Below are 23335 nucleotides of genomic sequence, written 5' to 3'. Positions count from 1 at the left end.
TTCCCAGCAAACTACTAAGCATATACTAGGGGTCAATAAATAAAATATGCATGAAGTTAAATTATATTACCTTTATTTTCCAATGTACAGAAAATCAAAACCTTGACATTACTTGAAGGGTAAGGGTAGTGTTGATTTCTTCAAAGCTAGATATGGCAATTTTATATCTTAGAACAAACAATGATGCAAAACTCATTAGTGCAAACCTTCCTAAGATTTCTTAATAATATAAACATTTTCCTACAGATGGAAAGATGAAGCTTAAACACATAAAATTTGAATATCAAATAAGATCTCAATCTAATCACAAGTTTACAACAGCTTCATTTGGTATATTGAAAACCAAGGTGGAAGGAAAAGCTATCCATACAAACATGAAAATTTCCAAAATTAGCTTAAAATTTATATTAAATTAATTAATTTCAATCTTCGAATTTTCTAATCAATTCATATCAAACATAATATCTTGATCATTATGTAATGTAGCAAGTTGGTTCCACATAGGAAAAAAAGGTAAACCTGGCAAAGCCGAAGTTTGCATCTTTCCACCAATGCTTTAGAAGAGCAGCAGCCCCAGCATCTGGAAAAATGGCTTTTAGTCGCTGCACATAGGCTGCAAGAAGTCAACTTTAGCAAAAGAATCAAACACAAAATACAATAATGATTAACTGTAGACCAAATCAATTTTCTTCCCAAGGTATGTAAATTCATGATAGATTTGAGTAAACTTTCTTAAACGTTATCATAAAAATATTTTTGTATCCTTTACCGTAAGTTTTGCATGATACAGAAATAGAGACAAAGAAAGAAAATAATATATTTGTCCTGCATGATTTTTCCTATCATAACACAACTAACATGATTTGTTGCAACAAGTCCACTACTCATATAGCAAAGCCAAAATAGGTTTTTCTTGATAATTTATATTTCTAACTGCAGAATCAAACTAAAATTAAAATGGCAACATTTTTATTAGGCAAAACACATTACGAGCTATAACAAAAAAAGTTATTCAAAATGATGATGGCGTTGCACTCTACAAAATTTGCAAACTCCACAGCTAAGGCAAATCTTGCTTCAAGGGTGGATAGGCAAAAAAAGTTCAGAAAGACTAAATATGCTGATCAATCCCCTACCCAATGTGAAAATTCATTCACTCTAAATCCTTGGGATTTTGCACGTGATAAAAAACCCCTTTTAGGCTGCCCTAAGCCTCTGAAAGGGCAATCATCTATGGCTCCGCTTGGTCTACCACCAAATCTGCCTCAGAATTTTGTATGGAAAAAGTAGAATCTGAAGGAGGGGTCACCAAACCCTAATTCCAAGCAAGAAAACAAAAATAGAGTCATGGGGAATAATGAAGAATGGTGTAGGGTTGAAGGCCGAAGGAAGAAGAAAACTTTAATGGGTGAAAACATGAAGTTTTGGGCAATCCCTCTCTCAAGGAACCTGTCTAAATTTACATCAGGAGCCAACATAATCATATTGGGTCTAGGCATCATTTCTAACCCTAAGGCTCCTTCAGCCAAGCGATAGACCCATCATCAGAAGATTCCTCCAAAGCCTTTGCAAAAGGGTTTGGGGCAGCCTGTTAGGACCAATCACTACAAGATGCTTGCAATCAAACCCTTAGAACCATTGGTTCCTTCGGTTCTAAGAGGAAATACTCCTCTAGCCATGAACAAAATGGACACATTAATCCTAATAATGTCTATATTCAAGGCCTTGGGACTATAGTAAAAGCAATGGTCTTTTCATAAAATGGTGTGACCCAGGGAACTCTGTGGCATTGAGCAATGTTTGAAGGGTTCTTTTGGAAGCTTAGCAAGTATTTCTATCCTTGAAAATGACTTCCTGTTTATTAACTGCAAAAATTTAACATTAAGAAATAATTTATTGAATGGAAACCATATTTTCTTCGAAGGATGTCATTTTAAAAAATTCGAATGGTCACCAAATTTTGATTCTATGAATTTCTGCAATATAAAAATTCTTGAGTTATGATCCCCAATCTTCCTATAAAACTTTTGCATAGATACATTTTAATGAAAATTAGGAGGCTTCAAAGGTCTCAATGAGAACTTCACTTCTTCTGCAAATGTTAAAAACATAGTCAATTCAAAATTGGTATTAGAAAAGTTTAAACCTATTAGACTCATTACTAATCAATCAATTTATCTTCTTCTGCCAGAATTGTTTTGGGAGATATTGAAGGAAGGATCACCCTTAACTCTCTTAACCCTGTGAGCATAAGAAGGGGATCTAGCTCCAGAAACTCTAATGGGCCCTATCGAGTGAAATCAATTCAAAAAATAAGATAATAATTCAATTTAATCAAAGGGAGGGGGTTTTACAATATCATACAACAACTTTGTCCCTCCTGTAATTGTTACAAAAACTCTAAACAGAATATCGCTCCCAACTTGCAAGAAGGTGAAATTATGGAGGAAGAGGTGGGTTGTAACCTCAACACCCCCAACATTCATGAGAATTGCTTTCCCCTTGATAAGGAATTTGGGGAGGAGGTAGCTATGAATAGTAATTAATGTTTGAAAAGGAGTCCCTGTATTCTGCCTCACCCTACTGCTGCTAGTACTGAGCAAGCTAGTATTTCTCCTGAGAATTTAGAAATTGAGAACTTTCTTTAATTGAAGGAAAGACAGTTGAATGATAATCCCAAAATGGACATACAAGAAGAACTGGAGGAACCCCCATTTCCAATCATGAAGGCATTGACATCCAAAAATTATGTGACACTTTGACTGAGGATCTTATAAATACCTTCATTGAGGAATTAGTGGATGTGGAGGAAATTAACATGCAAAAGAAACTACTTGTAGATAAACTTCTGAAATTTTGGGGGGGATAATTACTCAAAGGATGATCTGATGAAATAATTAATAAACATGGCTAATCAAAATAACATTATGGGGATTGATCAAATTGAGGGTGACTTGGATATCCTGGATTGTGCTATAATATATTAAAAAAGAGGAAGAACGACATTATTTGAATTAAGAAACAAAGATGGTAAAGCCAAAGGTCAACCCAAGCTAATTGATATCTTTTATGTAGGGAAGGGGAAGGTACAACCCAAGGACCCATGAGGCTTTTAACAGGGAATGTTAGGGGCCTCAATGCTTGTGACAAATAATGCTCAATCAAGTGTTGTATAACTAACTCTAAACCTAACTTATTATTAATACAAGAAACTAAGCTAGATTCAAAAGAAGTAACTATATTCAAGAGGAAATTGGGACTTAGAGAAATTATTGGCAGCCCAGCCACAGGCACATTTGGGGAGCTCACAATTATCTAAGACACAAGGGTCATCTCCCTTCATCAAGAAAGGATTCAGAACAATTAGATTAGCTGCCAGGTGTAAGTATAAGGAGTAACTTAAAGTTTCTTTTGATCAATGCTTATGGTCCTATTCAAAGTAATGATAAACAAAGAATTTGGACTGAGATTAGTCAATATTTACAGTCAATCCCCAACCGAACTTGTATAATTGGGGGCAACTTTAATGCAATCCTAAGCAATTCTAAGAAATAGGGAGGTTGTCACAAAACTTCCAAAGCCGCCATTAATTTTAATAATTGGCTTAATAAATCATCCCTAATGGAAATAGAAACTAGGGACAAGGCTTTTACTTAGAACAATATGATAAAAGGATTTGGTTAAATAGCAAATAAAATAGATATATTCTCCCTTCGTGGAAACATGAGTGATTTCAACTTCACCTTAGAAACTAAGAAATTGCCAATTTAAGGCTCATATCATTACCCAATCCTGATAAAATTTTGGAAGATAAAGGCACTAAAAGATGCCCTTTTAAATTTGAGCAAATGTGGCTAAAAGATGAGTTTCCATTAGGCCAAGTTGAGGAATGGTGGAATGAGGTTGAAGTCTTGGGCTTTAAACTATATCGAATAGTTGACAAGTTGAAGATAATTAAGTTTAAGCTACTCCAAACGAACAAAGAACAATTTGGTAACATTTTTGAAACTGAAGGACTATAAAACCAATTAGAAGAAGTAATCTCAGAAGTATTTAAGCCAAGGGTGAATGAAAATCTATATTTAAAGGAAAAAGAATTAATGTCGAATATGAAGAAATTTTAGCTAAAGAAGTGTTCTAGAGATAGAAGTCCCGAGAAACATGGTTGGAAGAAGGGGACAAAAATACAAAGTTCTTCCATAATACCAAACAATGTAGATTTGTTAATAGAATAACAAAAATTAAGGATACGAACAATATAACTCTAGAGGATTCCACAGCTATTGCTTTTGAGGCACTATGTTTCTTTGAAAATATTTGTAATAGCTAGGAAGGAGTATGGTGGACTACCCTGTACAATGATGCCAAGGAGTGGATCATGAGTTGCAATACTTCTCAGCGAACAAAGAAACCCTTTAAGTGAGATTTCATGCCACTCAACCTTTCATAGGCACAAGAACTATTTGAGCGTTGGGGTTTGGATTCCATGGGACCTTTGGAGGCAAGTAGGGCTTGAAGGTGTCTATACATCATGGTGGCATTAGTATACCTAACAAAGTGGGTGGAGGTGCAAGCCTTTCTTGAAAACTTGGTCGTGAATACGACAAAGTTTATTTGTGAAGAAATCATCACTCGATATGGCATTCCCATCCAATTGACCAATGATAGAGGGGGTCACTTTGTGAACCATGTCATTTGGCTGCTCAAAACGAAATTCAAGATTGTTCATTCATTGTCATGTTCATATTACCCTTGAGCCAATGACTAAGTAGAGGCTACAAACAAGATTATGGTGTCATCGATATACAAATCGTGTGGGGTAGGGCAAGCCGTGTGGGATAAGTTACCATCAGCACTTTGGGCATAGTGCACAACATACAAAGTAACGAGACAAACTTTGTTTTAGTTGATGTTCAAATACGAAGTTGTCATCTCGACGAAGTTAATGGTTCCTAACCTTTGAATAGCTATTAAAAATAGATTAGAGGATATAGAAAGCCTACGGAAGAGATTGCACCGCTTAAACAAGTTGGATAAATGAAGGTTGATGGCACAATGGGCCACCAGGGTAGCACAACAAAGACGCAAGGCATAGCATGACAACCACCTTAAACAAGTTCAATTCACCCTAGAACAACTGGTAGTGGAATACAATGGCCAAAATGAGATCAAGTCTAGGAAGTTTAAGGTGAAGTGGATGGGTTAGTACCAAGTCAAAGAAGTTGGTGACAACGATACCATCAAACTATGGACATTGAATGGATGGGAGATCCCAAAGGTCGTAAACGGGTCAAAGTTAAAGTCCTACCATGAAAGGAATCAATAGGCAATACGACCCAAGTAGGAAGGCACCACCACACAAAGTGGATTAGGAAATTTAAAAAGATTTAAAAAGATAATCAAAATCAAAATCGGAAATCAGAAAAAAATAAAATAAGAGACTACCATACCGTATGGTAACTCATGCATACAATGGGCATACGATTCCCTCCATACAGTTGGGCTATCATACTACCTGCTATAGGCCCACACCAAAGGGACATACACTATACGGTGTTGGAGCCACCGTCCAACAAGTTGAGGTTGTCGAAGATATAAAGCACTAGCCCTCCATATAGCATTAAATAGAAAAAAAGGGGCATACACCATATAGTCCATGACAAAGAGCGTCACCTCACATAGTTATTGTATGAGTAAAGAGGTGGGATCTACAGTATTCGTGAAGGCCACCAAGGACAAAGATCATCACATATACATATTGTGCGGTATCCGACATTGAGAAAACATTGTGGACATCCTTTTACACCAAATCAGAGCAAAGAATACTACATCAAACAAAGACTTAGCACAACGTTAGCCAACAAAAAGTAGGAACCCCATTTACAGAACTAAGACGTCGGGCTACGTAGAGCTCGCCAAGGGTAAAACAATAAGTCCACAACAATAGAAGGCTAAGAGATTGGGAATCCAAAGAGAGAGTTCCAAATATGAAAACCTACAGAGTAGCTAACAAGGAGGAAAAAATTCAGCCACATGCTAGCAAGAGGTCACAAGTCTCAGAACATATTTTAACCGTATAGCATCCCATACAAGTTGCACGCATTTGGAAGGAGGAGAAGTAAATATTAAATATCCAAGAGGGAAAGCCATCGGCAACAAGGTAGTACGAAGGCACAAAAAGGAAAAGGAAGTCAAAACTGTGGATGTCGTACGATGTGGCAGTAGCAAGAAGCTAATACTATTGGAGAGATAGCTTAAAGGACAATCTTATTGAAACCGTGCGAAAGGTGTTTTAAAATTTGTTGACAAAGTAGAGAGCATACGGTGAGAGGAAAAAGAAGCAAAGGCTAGGAACCCTAACCATTTGTCTACACAAAACGACAAAGTAAAAGACAGTTATTTTGGATTTAGCAGGCAAGAGAAACTGGAAGGAAAAGTTGTAGACACGAACAAGTGGTTCCAGCAACAGCATGGATAAAAATGCTCAAATATTACCATCCAAAGTCATAGTTGCAATGAGGTTAGATGCATTGTCCAGCAGCAAGAAAAAGATAAAGCCCAAGGTATAGATGGTGCAAGCTCCTTCAAAGGACTCAATCACACCACAAACTATGGCGTTCAAGGGTTTGAATGAGTTAGAATGTCGGAAATGGTGGCAAGACACACCCAACAATGATCAGATAAAGAAAAGCTTAAGGATTGTGTAGGTGTATTGGACAATACAAATGCTTGTGTTTTGTATCAAGGACTATGAAGGTGCTCTGAGACCCATGATTGAGACCTTTGATAGACATTCCAGAACTAGTACGATTCCATACCTCGAGCGAGATTTGAGAGCTGCATTTACGACAGTTGAGCTTTCTTGTGTATTTGGCATACCAAGGAGTAATGGCAAGAAGATTGATATGAAGGCATAGAAGATGATGCAGGAGGCAAAAGAATTCTAGATTATGTTGGTATGCAAAGACTTGACAGCCACAAAGATGGATTTTGTGGCAAAGGAGTCAATGGGTAGAGGAATGAAGAAGTCCTTCATCTAAGAAGGGTCATAGCACTATATTATGGATATTGTTAAAAGCAGACTAACAGGGTCCACTCATGCTTTAGATATTGCTCTTTGGCACATAGTGTTGATGAATGGTACAGTTTATGATTGGGCTACATTGCTAGTGGAGTGGATGTATGAGTTTATGACCCTACAGCATATGACATTCTATATGTCACACTGAGCCATTGGTTTGTTTTGGATGCTAGATGCAAATAAATTTCAGCCGACAGATTGAAGGAGAGACTGGGTCCCTTGGCACCTAGCGAGCCAATTCGAACACGCCAACAAGGTAGAAGGAAGAGGTGCAAGCAAGTTGTGTTTGAATCAGAGTCAGAGGATGTGGATAGTGGACGTGAGGAGATGTCTAAGAGTTCTAGAGCCTCAGATGATGGAGATAGCCTAGTAGCCGAGGACAGTCCCATTCAACTAGCAATTGTCGTAGTTAGTTTGACACCTTGGTCTACACAGGTCCTATTCACATGGCCCTTACTATCAAAGCCAAACTTGACCCTAGCAGTGACAGCAAGATTGATGACTTCTACAAAGACTCTACCCTTTGGCCAAATTCGCACACAAGTGAGCATGACGTGTATGCTAGCAGTGCCTCTAGCTATAGAGATAGTCTCAGCACCTTCCATGGAGTTAGTTTCTGCACCCCCCTAAGTCTTTTTCAGTGGCACCACTACTGTTCATGGAGTTGGTTGTACCTACAGTACAGTAGGAGGTTGGCGATAGTGGACAAATGGAGATATCATGTGTTCAGTCATAGGGAGGCAAGCACAAACAAGTACAAATGGAGGAGAGTTAGTCCCACAAGGAGGTGGATATTGTAGAGGGTGGCAAGAGAAGGAAACAAAGGTAAATTCTTGGTTAAGTCAATATAATATGGAATTGATGAGTCTAATTAAGGACACACTCGCCACTCCATAATGCCAACCACTAGCCCTTGAGGAGGTAGTAGAGTTGGATAATGCTCAATTATCGTAATCACTTCAACGCCTATGCCTACACATGTCCTAATCGCACAACCCTTACTAACAAAGGCACACTTGACCCTAGCGATGACAGCGGGATTGGTGACTTCTAGTGATTTTGTCCTTTGGCCAAATTTGCATGCTAGTGAGCATGGTACATATGTTAACAATGCCTCCAACTACAAAGATAGTCTCAACACCTTTCATGAAGTTAGTTTCTGCACCCCCTACCAAGTGTGTTTCAGTGGCACCACCACCATCCATAGAGTTGGTCGTAAGTATAGTACAGTAGGAGGTTCATAATAGTGGACAAATAGAGATACCAAGTGCTAAGCCATAGGGAGGTAGAAGGAACAAGTACAAAAGGAGGAGAGTTAGACCCATGGGTAGGTGGAGATAGTAGAGGGTGGCAAGATGCCAGAGGAGGCAGCAAAGGTAAAATCTTGGTTAAGTCAATATAATATGGAATTGATTAGGCCGATTAAGCACACTCTCACCACTCAAGGACGTGAGCCACCAACCCCTCAGGAGGTAGTAGAGTTGGATGATGTAATGTTCCCATCATAAAATAAGTGTATCTAATTAAAATTTGTAATGTGTCAATTGATTTAATTTATCTCGGTCCCATTTTTATTTTTGTGTCAAGGTTTGTGTCGCCATCGGCTATCTTTGTACACCCTCGGAGTGGTTTCCCGACAGGTTTTAAGCATAGCTTATAGGAAGTCTTAGGTATGCTTTGAATTATATTTGCTCTGTACTGCGAATTCCTATTGGGGATTCTCTGTAATTCGCCATTTCGGAAGTGAAAGACCTTCCCTATTTGGCTCGTGCGGTTTCGGTGGGATTCAACCCTCACCCTATTTCGTCTATGTACTTGGCTTGGATCTGGAGAATCAGAACATCTTGTATGTTGAATAATTGTTTGGCACACGAGTCTATCTATTTAGTGTCTGGTTACCTACAAGTTGTTTGTGTTAAATATATTGCAACTTCATTACATATTGCGCCATCAAACGACTCTGTATTTTCTTTACCATACCATATCTCTATGCATTGCATCGTCCATCTTCCTAATATCCCATATGGCATTTAGATTCAAACACCTCGCACCATCCATACGGCCTTGCTGTAGACACTGTACGGCCTACCCTGTGTCACCGTACGGCCTTTCCTGTAGTCACCGTACGGCCTACTTAAAGCCACTATATAGCCTACTTAAAACCACAGTACGACCTTCCCTAAATGTAGTACGGTCCTCTCAATACCCATACATATAGACCATAATCCCATATAGTCAATTTTCCTACCGTACGGCCATCTTCCAGCTGCATTTCGTACAACATCTAGGCACATAGTATGGCATTTTGGAGTTGCAGTATGGCCTTCACTTTGTACAACCTTTGCCCTATCTCTCCTAATTTGGTGTACGGCTCTGCCTGCATTATTCCATCATATCCATTTGTTTCTCTTGGCTGAAAATCTGAGCCGAAACATTACAGTGGTATTAGAGTGCTTCGATCCTACCAGCCTATGGACAGTGAATGAGTTTATAACCGAAAAAGGACACATTCCATTGATCGAATGGCAGATGAACGAGAACCAACCGTTGTCGAACTTGTGGCTCTTCTAAGGGAACTTGCTAGGAATCAAGCACAGATCACTGATACACAGCGACTCATGGAAGAAACTCTCAAGAAGTTGGCAGAGAACAAAATATCTGGAGAACAAAATGGTCATAGCACAGACTCGGTGATGGGTAAATCAAACCCTCAGCCAGCACGCTCTCGGCCTTCCATGCCGACTTTTCCACCACAGATGAAGACACAAGATGAAGGGAGACAACCAACCTTCGAAGAGATGAGAGAAGAGTGGAAGAATGCAAACCTTGAAGAAGATATATCATACAAAGATTACAGAAATCTGAGAATGAGATATTCGGGAGGCGAAAACAGAGGATACTTTAACGATGATCTTAGGAGAAAGTTGAGTAAGGTGGATCTATCTCCATTTGGTAGATCGGGTTCTATATCAGTGCAAGTGTGGCTAATGAAAGCCGATACCTACTCCCAATTGAATACTATGCCAGAAGAAGAAGCAATCAAATTTGCCACATTGCACTTGGAGGGAGTTGCGCACGAATGGTGGCACCACAGCACCATCACATTAGGGCATGATCAAATAAAGACATATGCGGAATTCATGGAGAGATTGATAGAATGATTTGATGGGAAAGAAACAGAGCTTAATTTCAAAGATTTGTCACAACTGAGGCAAATTGGATCAGTAGATCAGTTCATTGTGGAGTTTCAGAAACTTTCTATTTTGGTCATAGACATTTTTGAAAGAAGGCAGGTCGTGCTCTTCATGGACGAGCTGGCAGAACCACTGAATAGTTGGGTGAAGGGATTCAATCTGTCTACCCTGTCAAAAGCAATCAGTAAGGCACAAAGTATGGCATCGTCGTCGGCATCATCCTCATCCTCTCGAAGTCACTCACATCCGAAACCGCCGACATTTCCGAGGGACAAACCTTCGCCCAAGAAGCTATTGTTGGATGAAGCTGCCCAACAGGAACTCCAAAGGAAGAAATTGTGTTTCAAATGCAAGGGACCTTGGGTGCCTTGGGAAAAGGAAGATCCACTACATTGAGGTTGTATCTGATGATGAGGACGAACACAAACAGGAAGAAATGTCGGCCAAAGATAACCAACTCTACCATGACACCAACATCAATCTGAACCGTACAGAGAGAATTGCCGCTTTGGTATAGCGCGAGGAGCCATTGCATTGGCTGGCAACCCGAAGAGCATAGTTTTTCATGTACGGGGTACCTAGCAGGGACAAAGGGTTACAGTGATGTTGGATAGCAGCGCGACTCTAAATTTCATCAACTCATCCTTGGTAAGACAAAGAAGTCTCCCTACAGAGGCGCACGCAGGCTTTCAGGTCAAGGTAGCCGGAGGGACTTTCCTACCCTGCACACACCTTGTTCCTCAACTGAGCATCACATTGGCAAATCACATGGTAACTGAGGACTTCTTCATAGTGGACCTGGCAGACATGGCAGTTATTCTTGGCATACAGTGGATGGAGACCCTTGATGAATACACCTAGAGTTTCAAAAGAATGAACTTCACTTTTGTGGTTGACAGAAAGAAGGTCATCCTCCGAGGAATGGCGAATGAAGGTTCGAGAGAAGTTTCTACGCATCAGATGGAGGCAATCTTTCGACACGATGACGTTGTGTGGGCTACACATTGTTTCATCTCGGCGAAACCTATAAAAGGGCAAAGAACACCTCCACAGGATGATGAGCTCCAAGATATTTTATGTCATGTCCCCTTTCTAGCGACATAACTTTTATCGGAGATTTGCCTATTATTGACTCTCGTAGGCAAATGATTTTGGAGAGAGAGTCATTTTATTTCCAGATGATTACATTCTTGCTCTCGGAGAATAATAATTCAATAAGTGGGGCCTACTTGTTCTAATGTCGAATTGAGATTGTACTTTTAACTTTATAAAGTTATTTATTTAATTTTATAAAGTTAATTAATAATAAAAGTGCAGTATAATAATATATGATAAAAGACAATTCTGGAAGCTTCCAATGTCTTCTCAAAAAAATGAATAAATAGAGGACATGAGGCACCCATTTGGACAAGTGATTTTGTGAATTCTACTACTTATCATATTGGAGCAATTTGTGGTCTTCGGTCTGCAAATTTCCATTAGGTCTTTAGGAATGAAAACTCCCTTGGATCTGCATAACTGAGGAAGTGAGATATCTTCTGAAGGGTTGCTCATTGGAAATGGTATTCTGCCATTTCATGAAGGATCATTTCTGAAAGCTAAAGAGTTAGAATTTCTGCTTGAGAAGGGTCATAAAATACCCTAAGGCGTCTCAGATTTTACCAAGAAAAAGCATCTAATTCTCAGCCGCAGGTGTTATGAAAAGTTGGAGGTCCCGTTATTATTGGAGAGGAAATTGAGTAACTATCGGCCATACATCCATGGTGATAGACGGGATTGCAAAATGATCAAGCCGGCAAAACAGTAAAATGCGCCCGAATTTCTCCAGTTGGTCGTCTACATGAAATGCGAATTGTTGCACAGGAAGGTGATTGAGCGAGAGAATTACCTTGTTAATTAATATTTTTGGCGACTTCCTATAGCACCCGTAGTTCTCCTGTCATCCGCGTGGGTCTGAAAAAAACCGATTTAAAAATCGCAGGAGGGCACGGGCCTGGATTGGAACCGGTCACAGTTGGATAGCGCAGCCAATAATGTGCGATCTTTCCCTTCAAAACATACCGAGGCGAATTTGAAACCCATTCCGACTCAGCCTAAGAATTGCCAACAGTATTTCATAGGTGGCTCGAAATTCAAGTTTTAATTCAATATTCAATAATTGTTAAAAAATCATAGATGATTTGTTCTTTACAGTTCAGATTATGATTTAATCAGATTTAGCATTTGGATTCAATTGGAAAATTGTTACAATCAGACTTCTTGAATTTGATTATTGTTGCACCCATTTGATGAATATTGTTTAAGACATTACATATACTTAATGATCGCATGCCATCATTCAGTATTGGTTATCTTTCCTTGTGATCTTATAATAAGGACCATCTCAGTGGTATCAGAGCAGTACTCCTGCCATCCTGTTGGGTAGAATATTTTATGCAACCATATTCCAGATATTATATTCGCAGGAGAACAATATTTAAGGGCAGAAATATAGGTGAGAGACAGTCACAGAGTCCACCTAGATTTCACAGAGTTGATGACGATGAAACCAAAGAGTTTTACAGAATCATGACTACCGGACAGCAAGAAATAGCTCAGTCACTACAAGCTTTGACCACCATAATGGAGAGAGTTGTTCAGCCCAGGGTTCAGGAACAAGGAAGAGGTACACCTGATCATGATAATAGAAGTGTGGCAGGCTCACAGGGTAACCTAGGCGCAGATCATGGATAGTGAATAGGCCTACTCGTCCCACTTTCCTAAGGGAGGAAGCTCAGGAGATAGGAGAGGATGAATTGCCGGATGATTTTCAGGATGATCTCAGGGCTGCCACTGTTGAATGGCAAGCATTACCCCTGCATGTACGTGAACTATTGAACTTTGACCGCTATCTGAACCAAAGGAGAGAGCATATGAGGAGCAGCCGTCAGAATAGGAGGTCTAGAGGAGGACATGATAGTGAGTTGCAGCGAGCTGTTAGCAAACTCACTTTACCATCTTTCGATGGTAGTGGTCAGATGATAGCGCAAGCTTGGGTTCATAAGTTGGATACCTTCCTAGCATTAAGGCCTATGTCTGAGATCGATGCCACAGGTACGCCACCTTGCATTTGGAAGGCACAGCTCATGACTGGTGGTCACAAGGGATGGTTACTTTGCAGGACAATCAGGTGACATCCTACCAAGACTTTGTGGATAGATTAGTTGAGCGTTTTGATAAGAAGGATCCAGAGATTTATTTCCGCGACCTTGCACAGTTAAGACAGTTAGGCAATTTGGAGGATTATATTAGTGAATTCCAGAGGTTGTCAGTCATGGTACAAGATGTCTCTGAGAGACGACTGGTTATATTATTTACAGAAGGATTGTCTGAACCCCTCAAAGGGTGGATTAAGGCATTTGACCCACCAACACTGCAGGAAGCTATGAGGAAAGCACGAAGTATGGAGCTTACAGCACCGTCTAGCAAGTTCACTACTAGGAGTACTACTTCTTTCAGAGACAAAAGGAAGTTTGATAAGAATAAAGGGAAGAGTATTGATACCAAAGGAAAATCTACTACATCCTTGGATGCAGAAGCATTAAATGACTTGCGCAGAAAGAAATTATGCTTTTATTGCAAAGGCCCATATGACAAGGACCATGATTGTCCTATGAGACGTAAAGGAAAGGCCAACAGAGTTATGTGGGCATATTACGAAGGGTCAGATTCCGACAGTGCAGAAAATGAGGATGATCACAGTAGTTCAGAACTTGAAGGAGAAATGGGAAATTCAGAACAAAAGGAAGAAATTGAGTTACATTTACAGCAGGGGCGTTTGTCTAGTATTCAGCAGGAGGGATCATTTAGGTTACGTGGTGTTCTAGCGGGACAGAAGGTAATCACATTGGTTGATACAAGTGCCACACACAACTTCATTGATGCACGATTGGTTGAGCGCCGTGGAATCAAGACAGAGGAGTTTGAGGGTCTCCGAGTACAAGTTGCCGATGGATACACTCTTAAGTGCAATAGAATGGTTAGAGACATGCCTTTACGTCTGAATAATTATGAGTTTAAAGCAGATTACCATGTGGTCAATATGGGCGACTTGGATATCGTTTTGGGTATGGCGTGGTTATGTTTATTGGGTGGTCACTTTTCGTCTCAAGGACATGGAGATCAAGTTTGAGGTAAATGGGAAGCAGCATGTGTTGAGAGCTATCAGGAATAGTGATATCCGAACTATTTCTCTTAGAAGATTGGAAAGATTGGTGAGGCATAACGATATGGAATGGGCAGCCGTATGTACTCTCATGCCTACAGAGGAGGAACAACAAAAGATAGAATATCATCCAGACATCCAGATATTGAGGGAAAGGTATAGTAAGGTATTCAGCGACATTCCACCTGGTACACCACCTGATAGAGGGATTGAGCACATCATCGAATTAGAAGAGGGTGCTAAACCAGTCATGATCACTCCATACAGGCATCCAAAGAGGCTCAAAGATGAAATAGAGAAAACCATCAAGGAGCTTCTCGCGATGGGACACATCAGACCTAGTAAGTCTCCTTTTGCTTCTTCAGTAGTTTTGGTAAAGAAGAAAGATGGTTCGTTACGGATGTGTATAGATTACAGGATGCCGAATAAGAAAACCATTAAAAATAGATATCCTATCCCACGGATTGATGAGCTAATAGATGAACTACATGGGGCATGCTACTTTAGTAAGATTGATTTGAGATCCGGTTACCACCAGATTAGAGTTAGAGAACAGGACATAGAGAAAACTGCTTTCAAATGTCATTGTGGGCACTTTGAATTTATAGTGATGCCGTTTGGGTTGACCAATGCACCAGCTACTTTCCAGTCTACCATGAATAAGGTCTTCCATCATCAGCTGAGGAAGTTTGTATTGGTTTTCTTTGATGATATCTTGGTATACAGTTGGACATGGCATGAGCATATGAAGCATTTAGAGATAGTACTAAGTATCTTGCAGGCAGAGTCCTTGTATGCTAAAGAGTCCAAATGTGATTTGGGCATGACCGAGTTATTATACTTAGGTCATATTATCAGTAGAGAAGGAGTACGGATGGATCCTGATAAGATTCATGCTATTGTGGAGTGGCCTATTCCTGAGAATTTGAACCAGCTGAGAGGATTCCTTGGGTTATGTGGCTTCTATCGCAGATTTGTTTGCGGATATTCGCGACATGCGGCTCCTATGACAGATCTGCTTAAAAAAGGAGCTTTTGTTTGGACAGCAAAGGCACAGGCATGTTTTGACAGATTTAAGATCATGACTTCATGTCCGGTACTAGCATTGCCCGATTTCTCGAAGCCATTTGAACTTCAGTGTGATGCCTCAGGAGATGGTATTGGGGCTGTTTTGATGCAGGACAAACACCCAATTGCATATGAGAGCAGGAAACTCCGTGGGCCAGAGAAAACATTCAGCATTTATGACAAGGAGATGTTAGCTATCATGCATGGATTAGCTAAGTTCAGGCAGTACTTGGTAGGTGGTAAGTTTTGTATAAAAACTGACCACAACAGTTTGAGACATTTCCTTGGGCAGAGAGATCTCAATGATAGACAGCAGAAATGGGTGAGTAAGCTACAGGCATATGACTTTGATATATCATATGTTAAGGGCACCCAAAATGTGGTAGCAAACGCCTTGTCACGCAGGCCGCATCTTAGTTCGATGATTGAGATCTCTGAGGAGTGGAAGCATCTGATTATTGCAGAATATGTTAAAGACCCTTGGGCATCTGGGATAGTTGATGGGACAACTGTCGATACTAGATATTCACTTGTGGATGACTTGATCATTTACAAGAGTAGGATTCTTTTAGTCCCAGGATCGAAGGTGAAACGGTCTATTATGCGGGCTCTTCATGATTCACCTATAGCTGGTCATCCCGGGTACTTTAAAACATATAGACAAGTGCGGGAACGGTTTACATGGAAAGGACTCAAGAAGGATGTTTTGCAGTATGTTCGTGAGTGTTCTGTTTGTCAACAGAATAAACAAGAGCACACCTTCCCAGCAGGACTCCTACAGCCACTTCCCATACCGAGACAGAAGTGGGAATGCATATCCATGGATTTCATTACAGGGTTGCCCAAGGCTCAGGGACGTGATTGCATTTATGTGGTGGTGGATAGACTAACAAAATATGCTCACTTCTTTCCCATCACCACAACTTATACAGCAGTACAGGTAGCTGAGGTATTTTTCAGAGAGGTTCTCAGGTTACATGGGATACCCCGTAATATTGTTAGTGACAGGGATAGCAAATTCTTGAGTCATTTCTGGAGGGAGGTGTTTCAATTATGTGGCACTGAGTTCACACCCAATACTAGTTATCACCCGCAGATTGATAGACAGACGGAGATAGTAAACAAATGGGTGGAAGGCTACTCGAGGAATTACGTGGCTGATCAGCAGAAGGCATGGGTAAGATGGATTTATTTGTGTGAATATTGTTACAATACTACTTTCCACATGTCAATTCAGATGACACCTTTCCGAGCATTATATGTGTATGATGCACCAAGCTTTATTGACTTGCTGATGGGGGATGTCCGGGTTCCACGTGCCGGGGATTTGATTCAAGAGAGTAATGACATTATTAGCACTCTTCGGGATAACATTGCTTGGGCATAGAATCAGTATAAGCAATATGCAGATCAAAAGAGGACAGAGAGGAGCTTTGAGATGGGTGACATGGTTTACCTCATGCTTCAGCCCTTTCGGCAATCTACTCTTAAAAGAAGTGGGTCAAAAAAGCTTAAGCCTAGATATTATGGACCTTTCAGAATCACCAGACGAATAGGGGAATTGGCTTATGAGCTTGAGCTCCCAGCAGATAGTAAAGTGCATAATGTGTTCCATGTGTCGCGCCTCAAAAAGGCGCTGGGACAAAATGTGGTACCTTCTACCATATTACCTCCTTTGGATGATGAAGGGAAATTGATCTTAGTGCCGGAATTCATTTTGGAAAGCAGGGAAAAACAGCTCCGCAGAAGGGTAATCGGAGAATATTTGGTTAAATGAAAAGATCTACCAGTTGAAGATGCCACTTGGGAAAATGAAACAATTTTGCAGCATCCAGCTTTGAGATTGCTTGAGGACAAGCAATTTCAGGAAGGGCGGACTGTCATGTCCCCTTTCTAGCGACATAACTTTTATCGGAGATTTGCCTATTATTGACTCTCGTAGGCAAATGATTTTGGAGAGAGAGTCATTTTATTTCCAGATGATTACATTCTTGCTCTCGGAGAATAATAATTCAGTAAGTGGGGCCTACTTGTTCTAATGTCGAATTAAGATTGTACTTTTAACTTTATAAAGTTATTTATTTAATTTTATAAAGTTAATTAATAATAAAAGTGCATTATAATAATATATGATAAAAGACAATTCTGGAAGCTTCCAATGTCTTCTCAAAAAAATGAATAAATAGAGGACATGAGGCACCCATTTGGACAAGTGATTTTGTGGATTCTACTACTTATCATATTGGAGCAATTTGTGGTCTTCGGTCTGCAAATTTCCATTAGGTCTTTGGGAACGAAAACTTCCTTGGATCTGCATAACTGAGGAAGTGAGATATCTTCTGAAGGGTTGCTCACTGGAAATGGTATTCTGCCATTTCATGAAGGATCATTTCTGAAAGCTAAAGAGTTAGAATTTCTGCTTGAGAAGGGTCATAAAATACCCTAAGGCGTCTCAGATTTTACCAAGAAAAAGCATCTAATTCTCAGCCGCAAGTGTTATGAAAAGTTGGAGGTCTCGTTATTATTGGAGAGGAAATTGAGTAACTATCGGCCATACATCCATGGTGATAGACGGGATTGCAAAATGATCAAGCCGGCAAAACAGTAAAATGCGCCCGAATTTCTCCTGTTGGTCGTCTACATGAAATGCGAATTGTTGCACAGGAAGGTGATCGGGCGGGAGAATTACCTTGTTAATTAATATTTTTGGCGACTTCCTACAGCACCCGCAGTTTTCCTGTCATCCACGTGGGTCTGAAAAAATCGATTTAAAAATCGCAGGAGGGCACGGGCCTGGATTGGAACCGGTCACAGTCGGATAGCACAGCTAGTAATGTGCGATCTTTCCCTTCAAAACATACCGAGGCAAATTTGAAACCCATTCCGACTCAGCCTGAGAATTGCCAACAGTATTTCATAGGTGGCTCGAAATTCAGGTTTTAATTCAATATTCAATAATTGTTAAAAAATCATAGATGATTTGTTCTTTACAGTTCAGATTATGATTTAATCAGATTTAGCATTTGGATTCAATTGGAAAATTGTTACAATCAGACTTCTTGAATTTGATTATTGTTGCACCCATTTGATGAATATTGTTTAAGACATTACATATACTTAATGATCGCATGCCATCATTCAGTATTGGTTATCTTTCCTTGTGATCTTATAATAAGGACCATCTCATTTTAAGTAGACATGAAAAGGTTTTCATGGATATCCTCCTGGTATACCACCGCACCAAGGGTTTGAACACACTATCGAGTTGGAATCAAGGACAAAGCCGGTCATAACCACATCGTACCGCCACCCCAAGAAATTCAAAGATGAGATCGAAAGGATGATTCAGGAATTGCTAGAGAAAGGATGGATCCATCCCAGTTCTAGCCCACTCGCATTATCTGTAGTGTTAGACAAAAAGGACAGGACGATGCGCATGTGTGTGGACTACTGCACGTTGAACAAGAAAACAATAAAGAATAGGTATCCCATTCCAAGGATAGATGAGCTATTGGATAAACTGCATGGAGCAGTCTATTTTTCAAAAATAGATCTCCATTCCGGATATCATCAGATCCAAATCAGAGAAGATGTGGAGAAAACGGCTTTCCGCTGCCACTACGGACATTATGAGTTCCTGGTCATGCTGTTTGGATTGACCAATGCACCTGCTACATTTCAATCATGCATGAACTACATCTTCAACAAACAATTGCGTATCTATTGGTATTCTTTGATGATCTTATTTATAGTAGGACATGGGAGGAGCATCTGAAGCATCAGAATGAAGTTCTGAGTATCGTGGAGGAACAATCCTTGTTCGCCAAGCAGTCCAAATGTGAGTTTGTGATGACAGAGATATTGTACTTGGGGCATGTTGTTAGTAAATACAAGGTTCAAGTGCATCAAGAGAAGATTCAAGCTATGCTTGACTGGCCTCCCCCAAAATCACTCACAGACCTACGAGGATTCTTCAGACTGTACAGTTACTACAAGAGGTTTGTTAAAGGATTCTCTCAGCTTAGTGCACTTTTAATGGATCTAACGAAGAAAGGGTCATTCTAGTGGAACAAAGAGGCACAACTCACCTTTTGAAAAGCTAAAAAGGGCCATGAGCACTTGTCCCGTACTTGCACTACCTGACTTCACTCGGTCATTCATTCTAGAGTGCGACGCATCTAGGGAAGGCATTAGAGCAGTACTGATGCAAGATAGACACCCCAGCGCTTATGAGAGCAGAAAGATTACACCAGCAGAACGCCTGTATTCCATCTACGACAAAGAAATGTTGGCCATCATGCATGCACTAACCAAGTTTCGGCAGTATGTGGTAGGTGCCAAGTTTGTCGTCCATACGGATCACAATAGTTTGAGATATTTCCTAGATCAACGAGACTTGAACAAACGGCAACAAAAATGTGTAAGAAAAGTTCAGTCTTTTGATTTCGACAATGAATATGTAAAAGGAAAGAACAATGTTGTTGCAGATGCCTTGTCTAGAAATCCCACCATCTGCTCACTAGACCAGATTTTAGCTGACTGGAAGGGACAACTGTTAGTGGAATATTCCAAGAATACAATTGCTTGTGAAATAATGGATGGCCACAAACACAATGATCGGTACCGAGTGGTGGACGATATCATATACTATAAAGACCGGATATGCTTGGTGCCAGAGTCCAAACTGAAGCAGAAGATCTTGAAGGAAGTACATGACTCACCTCTAGCTGGACACCACGGTTTCCTTAAAACTTACAGAAGTCTTTGGGAGAGGTTTTCATGGAAGGGGCTAAAAGGGGACATGTTGCAGCATGTAAGAGAATGTATGGTCTGCCAACAGAATAAGTTCGAACACACTCTACCTGCCAGGCTGCTACAGCCTTTGCCAATTCCCAAATATAAGTGGGAAAGTATATCAATGGACTTCATAACAGGTCTTCCCAAGGTGAACAGAAAGCACTGTATCTTTGTGGTGGTTGACAGGTTGACAAAATATGCACATTTCTTCACCATCCCCTCAGACCTTTAGGTTGCTCAAGTTGTCGATTTGTTTTTTAGAGAAGTCTTTTGCCTGCACGGGTTGCCCCGAAACATCGTCATTGATTGGGATGGACGATTCGTCAGTATCTTCTGAACAGAATTGTTTCGAATGGCAGGGACAGAATTATCACCAAGCACAAGTTACCACCCGCAAACGGACAAAAAAACTGAGATTATGAACAAATGGCTCGAAGGCTACCTTCGAAACTACATCTTAGCACAACAACGAGCATAGGTAAAATGGATCCATCTGGGGGAATATTGCTACAATACCACGTATCACATGTCTATTAGGATGGCGCTATTCAAGGCTCTGTACGGGTATGAACCCCTCTCCTTCATCAACACAGTTCTGGGTGACAGTTGTGCTCCAAGGGCAAGGGACTGGCTTCAAGAGGGGTAGGACATACTGAGGAATTTGAAAGAAAACCTACAACAGGCACAAAATCAAAAGAAGATGTATGTCTACAGATGCCGAATAGAGATTTTTGAAGTAGGAGATCTCGTATATCTCTGGCTCCAGCCATATTGACAATCTTCATTAGAAGGAACAGAGAACGAGAAATTGAAGCCACGATTTTATGGACCTTATCGCATGGTCCATCGCATTGGTGAGGTAGCATATGAACTGGAACTTCTAGAGGGAAGCTGCATTCATAATGTCTTCCATGTTTCTTGTCTGAAGAAAGCCATACGGCAAAATGTCATAGTTGCTACCGACATTCCACCACTCAATGAAGAAGGAAAACTCATTTTGGAACCTGTTGAGATCCTTGAAGTACGTAAAAAGACCCTATGGAGCCGCACTGTGAAGGAATACTTGCTATGATAGCAACACCTGCCGTTGGATGATGCAACATGGGAAGGCAAGCACATTCTCCAACACCCGGCATTGCATTTTCTTGAGAACAAGCAAATTTTGGTACGAGAGGACTATAATGTTCTCATCATAAAATAAGTGTATTTAATTAAACTTTGGAACGGGCCGATTGATTTAATTTATCTCGATCCCATTTTTATTTTTGTGTCGAAGTTTGTGTCTCTGTCAGCTATCTTTGTACACCCTCGAAGTGGTTTCCCGACGGGTATTTAAGCATGGCTTGTAGGAAGTCTTAGGTATGCTTTGGATTATATTTGTTCTGTACTACGAATTCCTGTTGGGGATTCTCTATAATTCACCATTTCGGAAGTGAAAGACCTTCCCTATTTGGCTCATGCGGTTTCGGTGGGATTCAACCCTCACCCTATTCCATCTGTATACTTGGCTCGGATATGGAGAATTAGAACATCTTGTATGTGGAATAATTGTTTGGCATACAAGTCTATCTATTTGGTGTCTGGTTACCTACAAGTTGTTTGTGTTAAATATATTGCAACTTCATTACATATTGCATCATCAAACGACTCTGTATTTTCTTTACTGTACCATATCTCTGTGCATTGCATCGGGCATCTTCCTAATATCCCGTACGGCATTCACATTCAAACACCTTGCACCATCAGTACGGCCCTTCTGTAGACATCGTACAGCCTACCCTGAGTCACCGTATAGCTTACTTAAAGACACCATACAGCCTACTTAAAACCACTGTACGACCTTCCCTGAATGCAATATGGTCCTCTCAATACCCATACATATGGACCATAATCCCATACAGTCAATTTGCCTACTGTACGGCCAGCTTCCAGCTGCATTTCGTACAGCGTCTGGGCACATAGTACGGCGTTTTGGAGTTGTAGTATGGCCTTCACTTTGTATAGCCTTTGCCCTATCTCTCCGGATTTGGTGTACGGCTCTACCTGCATTATTCCGTCATATCCATTTGTTTCTCTTGGGTGAAAATCTGAGCCGAAACATTACAGATGATGAACACCGAACAGCAAATAGCAGAACTCTTATTATTATTCGCATATACCAACAGTACATTATGCTCCGATGATAAGATATGATATGATAAGATGAATACAATGCTTCTCGAAGGGGTTATAAATACTTTCCGAAGAACTTTCCCGAAGGAGTCCGTCGGCCACATACATGTCGTTACATAAAAACCTTTCCGAAGGGATCCGTCTGCTGATACACAATTTCCTTTCCGAAGGGACCCGTCGACTGATACACAATTTCCTTTCCGAAGGGACCCATCGGCTGATACACAATTTCCTTTCCGAAGGGACCCATTGGCTAATACACAATTTCCTTTCCGAAGGGACCCATCGGCCGATACACAATTTCTACCGACAACATCATCCCCCCCAAAAAGAAAAGTCGTCTCCTGACGACTACAAAACAAAACTCAAAAAACTAATACAACAATATCACTTTCACATTCATCCCGTTGCATCTATAGCCTTTGCTAACACAATAATGACTCTTCAAGCTGACCTTGATAGCCACCTATGCTACTTTCTTTGCTTCCAACTCCTCGGTACCCTGAGCCAAGTGTCGCTGCACTGCCTCCAACTGGATGATCAGCTCCTCCCAAGCTCTCTACGCATCCACCAAGACAGCCTCACAACCAACACCTGCTCCTACTGCCTCTGGTACACAGAAAGTCCATGCCTGCAGCAACTTCAACTCTTCTCAACTGGTCAGACTCCCTCGATTGATATCCGCAACGACTGGGGGTCCAGGGGGCAACGCCCTCGGCGGGGTCCTCGAGCAGCACCCCGAGTGCGCTCCCTACACACCATTTCTGTCATTTTCTGCTGATTCTACACTCTTTCTGGCAATCGTTGATGCTTCCCCTT

General features: G+C 40.6%; 1 protein-coding gene across 2 annotated transcripts in view; it reads right to left on the bottom strand.

Moving 5' to 3' along the window:
- LOC149569439 (uncharacterized) overlaps nucleotides 1-23335 on the bottom strand; it is a 263359-nt gene that overhangs the window by 86060 nt on the left and 153964 nt on the right. For both annotated transcript variants that reach the window (XM_089822141.1, XM_089822140.1), the window contains exon 4: nucleotides 520-602. In XM_089822141.1, the coding sequence (XP_089678267.1) occupies nucleotides 520-602 (83 nt within the window). The remainder of the gene's footprint in view (nucleotides 1-519; nucleotides 603-23335) is intronic.

This window comes from Cupressus sempervirens, chromosome 3, assembly GCF_028749045.1.
Source record: "Cupressus sempervirens isolate cs-2001-9-10 chromosome 3, ASM2874904v1, whole genome shotgun sequence".
In the NCBI taxonomy this organism is placed as follows: domain Eukaryota; kingdom Viridiplantae; phylum Streptophyta; class Pinopsida; order Cupressales; family Cupressaceae; genus Cupressus; species Cupressus sempervirens.
This window is presented reverse-complemented; position numbering and strand designations above follow the sequence as displayed.